This window comes from Physeter macrocephalus, chromosome 2 (assembly GCF_002837175.3).
Source record: "Physeter macrocephalus isolate SW-GA chromosome 2, ASM283717v5, whole genome shotgun sequence".
Taxonomy (NCBI): Eukaryota; Metazoa; Chordata; class Mammalia; order Artiodactyla; family Physeteridae; genus Physeter; species Physeter macrocephalus.
In genome coordinates this window covers 35,096,692-35,108,004 of record NC_041215.1, presented here as the reverse complement: position 1 = coordinate 35,108,004, position 11,313 = coordinate 35,096,692, and the positions used below count along the sequence as shown (strand labels likewise).

Sequence of the window (11,313 nt, the reverse complement as noted above, 5' to 3'; positions counted from 1 at the left end):
CCGCCGCCCCCGAGATCAGAGTTAACCACGAGCCCGAGCCGGCTGGCGCGGCCACCCCCGCGGCCGCCCTCCCCAGATCCCCGTCTCAGGTAGGCACGTGTCTCGGTGGCCTGTCCCCTCCCTTCCTTCCTCTGCCTCCTGCTCTGCCGCCGTTCCCCTCCGTCCCTGTCCCCTGTCCCTGCCGGCCCTGGCTCCTCTCCGTGGCCCCGGCCCCAGCCCCTGCCAGGGTCACGGGGGCATCTGTGACCGTCTGTCTCCTCCTTAAGTGTCCCCCCACCCACACCTGCTGTAGCGTCCCCTTCTCTCCTCTCCCCTGGCCTTGAGGCTGCTTGACCTTCTCCGTCTTCCTTTCCTCCCGAGACACAGTCTCCAGGGCCCTCAGCCCCCGGAGCATCCCGATCTGCGCAGGTGGCTGCCTCCCCCTGTTCCTTGCCTTCTTCCTTGCGGGGGGCCATGCGGGACCCTGAAAGGGGCATCGAGAGGAGGGGCTCAGTGAGGGGAGAGGGAGGGGGAAGCCCGCTCCCCCGGCCGGTTTTCTCCAGGTTTCTGCAGCATCCCCGGGAGCTGCAAAGGGAGAAACGAGGGGTGGGGTCCACCAGGCAGGACCATCTGAGCCCTGCCGGGCTGTCCCCTGGCCCTTCGGCTCCTGGCCGAAGCTCTCCCGGTTGTGGGTCCGCTCGACAGCTGATTAGGAGAGTGATGCTAAGAGGGTGTTGAGAGCCTGCACTTGACTCGAGCACTTGCTCGGGGCCGGACGCTGTGCCAGCCTTTCTGTATTTTCATTCACCATCCTCACGACCGGCCTGTAAGGCAGATGCTGTTCTCACCCCAACGACAAGCGATGAAACCCAGGCTTGGGCCGGGGGGTGACTTGCTGAGGTCCCCAAGCGGGCAGGTGTGTGGCCCTCTGCGGGGCCCTGGCTGTGTGCTGGCCTCGGGGGTGGTGGCCAGAGGCTGCGCTGCGTCTCCTCCAGGGGCTGGGCTGGGCAGAGGGCCTGGGCGTGCAGGAACAGAGGCAGGGGCTGGACGCCCCGCTCTCTCTCAGCTCCTGTTTCTCTCCTCAGCACCCCCCAAGGGCGGTGAGAGCCAGACCCTCCGATGGCAGCCCCTGGCGGCCCCGCAGGCCCTTCTTTCCTTCTTTGCTGTCCTGTTCTCTCCTCTTCTCTCTTCTTTCGCTCTCTCGCCCTCCGCCCTCCCCTCTCTCTGTACAGGGTTTCTGACGGCCTGCTTCGGCCCCTCCCGGGGGCCCCTGCGGTCTCGGTGTCCATGTCGTGGGGAGCAGCGGCTCTCCTTGTTTCGTCCTCCTCGGTGGCCGGGGGGGACCGTGGCCGGGGGTGTGACTAACGTGGCTTTGTCTCTGTCTGTCTCCCCGACCCCCATGCTCTGCTGTGCGGCCCCCCACCTGCTGCCGACCCCCAGCTCCGGAAAGGCCCACCAGTCCCTCCGCCTCCCAAACACACCCCGTCCAAGGAGGTCAAGCAGGAGCAGATCCTCAGCCTGTTTGAGGACGCGTTTGTCCCTGAGATCAGCGTGACCACCCCCTCCCAGGTCAGCCGCGGCCGCCGCGGCCCAGCTCTCTCTCCCTTCTCTCGCTCTTTCAGGGTGTGCATGGCCTCCCTACCCTCCCACCCCGGTCCCTCTGCCTCAGGAGCAGGAGTCCGGCTTCAGGGGCAGCTCTGGGCCTCTCTCTCGCACATCCTCCGCCCCCGCACCCGTCATCCCTCATCTCTGAGCACGTGGCCAGACGTAGGGACACGGGCAAACAGTCCTAGTAGAGACCGTCGGCTCCGCAGTGGCCTCTCCGTTCCATTGATGCTGTGACCAAAAGGGGCAGGGAGCACGGAGGACCTGGGCCAATCCGGGAAGGCTTCCTGGAGCAGGTGACGTTTGCCTACGAGCAGACACAGTGCGTTAGCCAGAGGTGGCAGCGTGCGTGCGTGTAGGTCAGGACGGGTGAGGGACAGGCTCAGGAACTGCCGGGAGTTCTTGCGCGTCAGGAGAGCGCCGCTTGGGCGGCGGTGAGGAGGTGGCTCGCAGGGTTGGGAACACCTGCAGGGCGCTGAGACTTTAGCTCCCAGAGCTGCTGACCCCACTGGGAGCCGGGGCTGTGGCTGGGCCGCAGAGCCCGGGCTCCTGCTGTCCGTGCCCTAGGAGGCACGTAATGCCCACCCCCAGGGGGACGGAGGGAGGGCGGAGCAGGGGAGGTCACTGTGGTGGCAGGGGGGTGGGCCGCACATGGTCGGGTCAGCTCACAGAGGCCGCAGTGCGCCGACCACTCCAAGCCGGGCCGCCCTGTCCCCGCGGGGCCTCGCCATTCGTGCAGGCTGGCTAGTCCCGGGCTGTGCTGGGCCCACGTCGCAGCGCTGCTGTGGGCTTGTCCTGCCCGGGTCTCTGGGTTCTGCCTTGTGCAGGCTCCTTTGCACAAGCTCAGAGGCCTGGAGGGAGGGGCAGGGCTGGGGGCTGGCACGTCGGGGGAGAGGCAGTTAGGAGCGGAGGACCGTGCTCTCCGTGATGAGGGACCCTGGGGTGAGTGGGCTTCAAGCCCCCATGGGGGGACTTCGGGTCGGAACTAGGAACTTTCAGTGCAGGGCGGCTGGGGGAGGGCGGGGGTTGCCCTGCCTCGGGGGACCGGGAGGGAGCCTTTCTGGAGAGCCTGACTGGGGCTGGCCCCGGGCGCTCCCAGGGCCTCGGGGCACCGCGGCCTCAGGGCAGCTTGTGGCCGGGACGCTTGCCGCCTGGAGCGTGCCTCCGCCTCGGGGTGCACGCAAGGGCTAGTAGACACTGCGCAGGGAGTGGAACCAGCCGCTGACCTACCCGGCCTGGTTCGGTTTTCAGTCCCCTCTGGGAGGGGTTGTCCCCACTTCACAGGTGAGGAATTGAGGGCCTCACCTGCAGCCAGGCCGCCCGCTGAGCGTGGCCCTCGCCGTGCTCCCTGCATGCCTCCCCTCTCTCCTTCCGCCCACTCCCCGGAGCCGGGGCCCCGCCCAGCGGGGCTGGAGAGCGCTCGCCGGGGGGTGCTTTGCATGGGGCTGGGGTGGGCCGGTCCCCCCAGGATGCTGTGCCGACAGCGCTGCTCTGCTGGGCTGTGGTGAGTAGCCTGCGTGCCCGCCCCCGAGGCCGGTTCCGGGCCTGCATGGTGGGAGGCTGGCCTGCTGGGAGGTGAGCAGAGAGTGCGCGGTCTGCCCTTGGCCTGGTGACCCTGTCCCCTCAGAGTCTGGTGGGGCGGCGGCTGCCTGGGCCTGGCTGGCTTCTTAGAGGGGTGGGTGGTGGGGCCATGAGGGGCAGAGAAATGCTGCCTGCAGCCGGTGAGGACCCAGGACCCAGCCTGCGTGGCCTCCCGGGCACTCGCTGCCCTAGAGATGGCAGTGACCTTCCTCCCAGGCTCGTTGGACAGGGCTTGACTTGAAGGAGAGTCCGTGGCTGGCGGGAGTGAGTCCCCCGAGCTTGGGCCCGGGCCCTCTGCGCTCTGCGCCTTCTCCCCTGAGCTGTGCGCTGGCGGCACCAGCCCTTCTCGGGACTGCGGGTCTCGGGTCTCCCCGCACAGGCCGCAGCTCAGCTGGGAAGGCACCCCGCCGGGGGACCCCTGCCCACGCTTCCGGGTCTCGGGTCCTTCTAAATGGAGGACCTCACGTGCTTCGGGCTGGAGGGCGTGTCCCGTCAGTTCTGGGCCCCGTCAAGCGGGTGGGGAGGGAAGCTGGCTGGCCTGGGCTTGCGGGGCTGTGGCCCTCCCAGCCCTGCCTGAGGGGAGGACCCTGGGCCGAGCCCGGGCAGGCATAGCCCTCCCTGTCCCCGGGGAAGCCCCTTGTGTGAGATGGGGCCACAGGTGAGCAAGCCCTCCTCCTAGGAAGGCAGCGTGTCCGCTGGGCACTGGGGCCAGGCGGCTTGTCCTCCAGGGTGGCTCTGGGAAAGACCCTTTTCTTCCATGATCGTCTGGCCCAGCTTACTGAGCGGCTGGCTTCTCACAGTGTGGACGGGGCCACTGCGGCCCGTCTCCTGGGGCCATTCCCGCTACATGCACATCCCTGGGCTGCACTCAGCCCCGCTGAATGGGAAACTTGGGGGGGGCTGGGGAGGGACGTGCAGTGTGAACACGGGTACCCAGGCCCGTTACGACGGGGCTCCTGGGCTCCGTGTGCTGGCTCGGCCCTGAGCTGGCGGGGGGTGGGTGTCACCACAGGACTGCCTGTCAGTCTGCGGCAGCAAGGGGAGGCCTGTACCCGTCCAGGGGCCCTCCGAGCCGGGGGACTGAGTGTGGTCTTGTCCAGCCCGCGCCTTGGCCTGGGCTGCTGCTGGTGGGCACAGGCGCTGGGAGGCCTCCTCGGCCTGGCCTGCAGGATGGGACAGAGCGAGACAGTTGGGGGCTCGGCCTCGGTCTGGCGGGTGGCTGCCTGGCGGCTGGCAGGCGTGTCCTCGTGTGGGTGGAGCCTGTGCCGGGGTGTGGTGTGGGTCGGGCCCTTGTGTTGGTGGGTGTGTCTGGGAGCGGAGCCTGCCGTGCAGCCCTGGCTGAGCGCTTGCAGCCGGTCACTAACTGCCTTCCTTCTCTGCCGCGGTTGCCAAGTTTGAGGCCCCGGGGCCTTTCTCGGAGCAGGCCAGTCTGCTGGACCTGGACTTTGACCCCCTCCCACCTGTGGCAAGCCCTGTGAAGGCGCCCACGCCCTCTGGTCAGGTTGGTGTGAGCCCACCACTGCCCACGGGCCCACCGGCCTCTGGGCACCGGGGCCTGGGTTCATGTCTGCCCACCGGCCATGTGGGCCCATCTAGGCCCAGGCCTTTGGGGGTCCTGGGGTCACCAGGCTCTCCTCCCACTTACTGCCCTTCCCCTGGAGCCCTGGTCCCCAGCTCTTGTCACCTCCCCTGGTCCTGACCGTGGGAAAGGGAAGAGGGCAGACACAGGTCAGCAAGAGGACCCTCAGGAGGAGGTCAGCTGAACACTCACCTGGCAACTTACATGGTCCATCTCAGTATCCTCCTGTCCCTCTGCTGGCGGCAGCCCCGGGTTTGGGCACTCCCTGGCCTGGGGGTCCCAGTAGCCTGGAAGGTGTCCAGGACTCGGTGCTCTGGAGGCCGCAGAGCCCGGCTTTGTTCTGCCCTGTGCCTGCTGGGCTCGAGGGCCCCGGGACGGGTGCGGGGTGGGGGTCCCTGGGGACTGCTTGCCTGCCGCCGCCTCTAACCTCCGTGCTAACTCTGTCCTTCTCCCCTCTGCTGTGCTCAGTCAATTCCGTGGGACCTCTGGGAGGTAAGCTGCGTTTGCTCTGTGCCCACCCCGCCTCGTCCTGCACCTGGCTGGTTCACAGGTGCACACGCGCACGCACGCTTGGCCGCGCCCACGCGCACAGAGAGCTGCCGCGCCTCCAGCTGTTCTGCGCCCCCCCCCGCCCCCCACACCATGGAGACACTGGGCCTTCAGCCAGGCCCTGTGGGAAAGGGCTCCTCAGCTTAGCCTCTGAAGAGTTCCCCGTGGTGCAGCCCAGTTGTCAGGGCCTGTGAGTGGCGTAGACAGTGACCAAACTGGTCCCCGAGGGTGGATGGGGTGTCCCCGTGCTGGGCCAAGGCCCGCTGGGTAGGGGGGCCTTGGGGTGGAGGGTCCTTGCCCCCGAGGAGCTTTCTGTCAGCAGGGGCCCCGCAGGGCAGTGGCATCAGGGAGCTGCTGGGACAGAGGACGGGGGGAGAGATGATTCGAGAAACAGGACAGACAGAGTGAGGCCAGGCGCCTGCCCGACAGGTGCTGTCATCACCTGGTGGCTCAGACATCCACGTCCTCAGGGAGGACACAGGACACCCCACAGCTGGTGACGCGGCTCCCGCAGGAGCAGGAGGGGCTGGCGAGAAAGTGCCAGCAGCCCAGGCTCTGGGGCTCGCAAGCTCCAGGGTATTTCACTGGAGGAGGCCAGAGAGAGCCCGGCGCAGTCAGGCAGAGCCTCCTCCCAGCCACGTGCTGAGCTGCGTGTGGCACATTCGCACCTTTCTGTCCCCTGGGCAGTGGTGGGAGGAGGTGTCCCTCCGGGGAGTCTCTGTCTGTGCCCCGTGGGGCTCCGGCCAGGCTGCAGGCGCCCATCTGCTCCCGTGGGCCCAGGCTGGGCTGCTCACGACCTTCTTCTCTTGTCTCCCGCCCGCCCCCCCCCGCCCCTCCCACCCTGTTCTCCCTGGTGCTGCGTGTGGCACATTCGCACCTTTCTGTCCCCTGGGCAGTGGTGGGAGGAGGTGTCCCTCCGGGGAGTCTCTGTCTGTGCCCCGTGGGGCTCCGGCCAGGCTGCAGGCGCCCATCTGCCCCCGTGGGCCCAGGCTGGGCTGCTCACGACCTTCTTCTCTTGTCTCCCGCCCGCCCCCCCCCCCGCCCCTCCCACCCTGTTCTCCCTGGTGGCCATTCACTAGCCCACAGAGAGTCCAGCTGGCAGCCTGCCTTCCAGGGAGCCCAGCGCTGCCGAGGGCACCTTTGCCGTGGCCTGGCCCAGCCAGACGGCCGAGCCGGGGGCTGCACAAGTAAGTGCCCCCGCCAGCCCCTCACCCGCCCCCGGCCTCCGGGGGTGTAGCATGGAGGAAGAGCCTGGAGGAGGGGGCACAGGACGGACAAGGCCACCGTGGGACTGAGGGTGAGGCTAGGGCCCTGAGCCAGGAGGCCCCGGGGCAGGGCTTGTCTGTCATTCGTGCTGGGGTGGCTCAGTCAGGTGAGCCCCTCACCCGCTCGCCGACCCCCGCCCCAGCTTCCCAGCTCAGGCCTCCCACGGTGGGAGGGAGGCATGTCTCGAGCACCTCCAGGTCCCTGGTGGGCACTCTCCAGAATTCTCCTTTAACCTTCAGCCTGACCTAGACATTTCCTCCTCCTACAGATGAGGAGCTGGGGGCTAGGAGGGCTGAGTGGTTGCTCCCAGAGCTCAGAAGTGGCTGAGCTTCAGTGCGGGCCCAGCGCAGCCTGACTGCAGCCGGGCAGCGTCCGAGGTGCCCTGCCTGGGCCCTCGCCACGGGAGCCGCCTGTGAGGGGCCAGCGGGGCCAGGCGGGTGGGAGGAAGCCGAGGCTTGGCCAGGGCTTGGGCTTAGAGGGCAGGGCCTGTGAGGGAGGCTCAGGGGCGGCACCCAGGGGCCTGCGCTGGGCTTCTCAGCAGCACGTCACTCGGGGTCCGTGTGTCTGCCAGCACCTTCTCCAGCCGCTTCCGTGCCCGGAGCCTTTCTTTGAGGGGCTCCCTGTACCAGGCAGAGGCACTGGCTCTCCGTGGCTCCTCTCCTTGTCCTGGTCTCAGCGCCCCATCCTGTGTCTGACCCCATGCCGGCATTTATGTTGCAGCCAGCAGAGGCCTCGGAGGTGGCTTGTGGGACCCCCGCTGCGGCTGGAGCCCAGGAGCCCGGGGAGACAGCAGCAAGTGAAGCAGCCTCCGTAAGATGACAGGGACCAGGGCCCTATCTTTTCTCCCCGCCGCCCGCGGCTCCCTAGCCCCGTGTCTTGCTCTGTGCTGGCCCAGGTCTTGGTTCCTGGTGAGGAACCTAGAGGCAGGCTGGTCTGGCATTGGGCACAGACACCCCCTTCTCTGCCCCCGTGGCCCGGCCCTCCGGGACCCACTGCCTGCCCTCGCTAACCTGCGCCCCCTCCCCGCAGAGCTCTCTCCCTGCGGTGGTGGTGGAGACCTTCTCGGCAACTGTGAACGGCACCGTGGAGGGCGGCAGCGGGGCAGGGCGCCTGGACCTGCCCCCGGGGTTCATGTTCAAGGTGAGCCTGGCCTGCCGACCCGCAGCCTCCGGCTGCCTCCATGGGGTGGGGCGGACACCGGGCCCGAGGCTACGTGGGGGGCCCAAAGCCGTCCCTCCCCGACTACCCGTCCTCTGCTCCCCAGTCCGCGAGGTGGCGTCCGAGCCCCGCTCCTGCTACTTTCACCTGCTCCCGGCGCCCACGGGGCTGCAGCTGGGACAAAGGCTACCGAGGAGAGGGATGTCAGCTCTCCCCACCCTCTGCAGGTGCAGGCCCAGCACGACTACACGGCCACTGACACGGACGAGCTGCAGCTCAAAGCTGGGGACGTGGTGCTGGTGATCCCTTTCCAGAACCCGGAGGAGCAGGTGAGGCCCGGTCTGCAGGGAGGCGGCGCGGCCAGCAGGGGGCAGCAGAGCCACGCCAGCCGACCCGCGGCCTCTCCCCGCGGCCTCGCCTTTGCTTCCGCCTCCCTTGCCTGCGGCCGGCACAGTTCCCCTTTGCTGCTCTCACCCTGTCTGCCCCCCTCAGTCTCTCACTTCCTGCTTCTTGCTTCCTCCTTTCCTCAGCCTCTGTCTGCCTTTCTCTCGATTCTCTGCATCCTAGTTCCTTCGGCCGCTTCTCCCTTCCAGGCCCCCCCAGCCCGGGCCCCCCTCCTCCAGGACTGCATCCCAGGCTGCACCTCCATGGACCACACCCCCCCACCCGCCGCTCTGCAGCCTCCTGTTGGCCCCAGGTGCCACCCTCCAGGCTGGCCCCGCCCTGTCCACAAGGGCACGCGCTTCTCTACCCATGTGACGGACCCCGGAGTCCACAGCCCTGTCCCCAGGTGGTCCCTACCCTGATGCCTCGCAGGCCCTTCTCCTGCTGTGGCCTCTCCTTGTTGTGAACGTCCTCAGAGTGGGCTTTGCTGAGCCCTGGGGGGCGCAGAGTGGGGCAGAACTGCCCCCTCCCCCCCCAAGGTCTGGACGGGCTGCTTTATTCAGGTCGCTGTGGCCCCTCAGAAGGAGCCCCTGTTTGTGGGGTGCTGGTGGTCCAGTGGGGCTGCCCACATGGGTATCCAGGTGGCAGCCACAGTGCAGAGGGGACCTAGTGGGACTCCAGTCCGTTCAGTCACCAACATGTCCCTGTGGTGTAATTGTCAGAGTGGCCGAGGGTGGGAGGAGGTCTGGATTTGGGGTGAGGCCAACCTGGCTGGGGCGTCCTGGGCTGGGACTTGAGGACACTAGGTACTTACTGAGGCCACCGGGGGCTGGGAGGTTTGAGTAACAAGGATTTCCTGGGCCTGGCACTGAATCAGCCCATTTTCCTAAAGCCCCAGGTCCCCGCCGATCTCCCCGGTGGGCCAGCCCTGGGCTAGCTGGGGTTTTCAGAGGCAGACTCCTGGCCTCCCAGCCCACAGTGGGAGCCATCTGGGGTGGGTGGCAGTGGCTCTGGTAGGACACACACAGGGTCTAGGACAAGGCAGGTAATCCTGCAGGTGGGTCCCAGGCATAGCCCCGCTGCAGGGGCAGCAGTGGCAGGGGGTGTGTGGTCACTGCAGGCCCAGGGGTCAGGGCTTGTCAGGGCTTGGGTAGATGATCCCTGTGAGGGGTCAGTATTAAAGCAAAGGTCAGGTTCGACTCGGAGGGCTTGGTGGGATGGCCTCAGGTCACTCTAGAAGCTTTCAAGTGGTCAGTGCTCAGCAGAACTTTCTGGCATTGTTTGTGGAAGGCCGGAAGAACAGTTGATGTCCTCCTCGGTGATTTGGCCTCTGTGGGCACCAGCTGGTGGGAAGCTCTTTGGTGGGGGATTGAAGGAGTCGTTTAGAGGTGTTTGGACCAGTGCAGCAGTCAGGCTGCCATCCCGCGGTGAGGAGGACTCACCAACCAATAAAGAGTTAAATGCACCTACTGCAGGGAGGGATGGCTCCTGGGGTGGGGAGCCCGGTTTGGGTCTCAAGAGAAGAGCAGGGAATGCTGCCTGGAGGAGGCGTCCTTTAAGGCGGGTGTGACGGTCTAGAAGAAATGAGCGGCCAGAAGGAGGGCTCGTCCTGTCGGGATGGACGCCGTCCTCCCCCAGCCCCATGCAACGCGCTGGCTTCCCCTCAGGATGAAGGCTGGCTCATGGGCGTGAAGGAGAGCGACTGGAATCTGCACAAGGAGCTGGAGAAGTGCCGGGGCGTCTTCCCCGAGAACTTCACCGCGAGGGTGCAGTGAGAGCAGAGCGGCTGGTGGTGCTGCGGACGCGTGAACAGCAGCACCTTTTCCCGAAAAATGTGTGTTTCTTTCTTTTTTTTTTCCGTTTTTGTTTTTAAACTTTTGAAAAGCAAAGGGAAATTGAGGGGAGAGACCTAAGCCAGGAGGTGTCTTCCCAAAGATGAGGTGGTTTTCCAAAGAGCCTGGTTTCGGCGATTTCCGGCGGAATCGCCAGCGTTCCTGAAGCTGCTGTATCCCCTAGTTGAGTTCCCGGCCGCCTCCCCCGCCCGCGCCCGCTGGGTGGCGCCGCTGCCGCCGCCTGGGTGCCCGGCCGCGGGGCGGGGCCTGGGGGCCGCCGCGCTCCGCACTTGCCTGAAGCTTGGGCCGGCCGCCCGGGCCGGGGCCCTCCTTTCCTGGCAGCTGCCGCGGGTGGCGTCCAGCGTCCCCTGAGACCTCGGGCCCAGACACCAGCCTGGCCTGGCCCCGCCCCGCAGACGTCTGTGTGCTGTTTGAAAATAAATCTTAGTGTTCAAAACAAAATGAAACAAACAAAAATGACAAAAGTACTCAAAGTGTGTGTGTGTGTGTGTGTGTTATGTGTGTGTGTATCTCTCCATTTCTGTCTGCTATGCAGTGCAGCCGCGATTATCTGTGCTTTTTCTTCCCAAAGATGAGGTGGTTTTCCAAAGAGCCTGGTTTCGGCGATTTCCGGCGGAATCGCCAGCGTTCCTGAAGCTGCTGTATCCCCTAGTTGAGTTCCCGGCCGCCTCCCCCGCCCGCGCCCGCTGGGTGGCGCCGCTGCCGCCGCCTGGGTGCCCGGCCGCGGGGCGGGGCCTGGGGGCCGCCGCGCTCCGCACTTGCCTGAAGCTTGGGCCGGCCGCCCGGGCCGGGGCCCTCCTTTCCTGGCAGCTGCCGCGGGTGGCGTCCAGCGTCCCCTGAGACCTCGGGCCCAGACACCAGCCTGGCCTGGCCCCGCCCCGCAGACGTCTGTGTGCTGTTTGAAAATAAATCTTAGTGTTCAAAACAAAATGAAACAAACAAAAATGACAAAAGTACTCAAAGTGTGTGTGTGTGTGTGTATGTGTGTGTGTATCTCTCCATTTCTGTCTGCTATGCAGTGCAGCCGCGATTATCTGTGCTTTTGTCCTGAGACAGCCCACCCTGCAGGCCCTCTGCCCTAGCCAGCACCCCTGCCCGTGCGTGACCTCCGCGTCCTTTGGGGCTCATCTGGGCCCGGACCCGGCGGGGGCTTCAGCCCTGTCCCGTGATGTTTTCACTGGCTGTTGGTGGGGATGCAGGAGATGGGGGCCAGGGTGACGGGAAGGGCAGGCAAGGGGCTCGAAGAGCCAGCTCTGTGCCCAGGAGTCTGCTGGGTACCGCCCTCAGTGACTCTGTTTAGTGTGTGTGAGAACTGGGGGGCGGTACCAGGGCAGCATTGCACAGATGAGGAGTCAGGCT

The 11,313-nt window shown here is 66.6% G+C and overlaps 1 protein-coding gene across 1 annotated transcript in view; it reads left to right on the top strand.

Annotated features, from left to right (window-relative positions):
* Positions 1 to 10,424, top strand: part of BIN1 (bridging integrator 1) — an 88,907-nt gene extending 78,483 nt beyond the window's left edge. Inside the window, exons 3-11 of the mRNA XM_028496756.2 lie at positions 1 to 89; positions 1,420 to 1,548; positions 4,559 to 4,666; positions 5,213 to 5,236; positions 6,373 to 6,480; positions 7,280 to 7,369; positions 7,589 to 7,699; positions 7,945 to 8,046; positions 9,769 to 10,424. Coding sequence (XP_028352557.2) covers positions 1 to 89; positions 1,420 to 1,548; positions 4,559 to 4,666; positions 5,213 to 5,236; positions 6,373 to 6,480; positions 7,280 to 7,369; positions 7,589 to 7,699; positions 7,945 to 8,046; positions 9,769 to 9,876 — 869 coding nt within the window. The 3' untranslated portion in view covers positions 9,877 to 10,424. The remainder of the gene's footprint in view (positions 90 to 1,419; positions 1,549 to 4,558; positions 4,667 to 5,212; positions 5,237 to 6,372; positions 6,481 to 7,279; positions 7,370 to 7,588; positions 7,700 to 7,944; positions 8,047 to 9,768) is intronic.
* Positions 10,425 to 11,313: the final 889 nt, after the last annotated feature.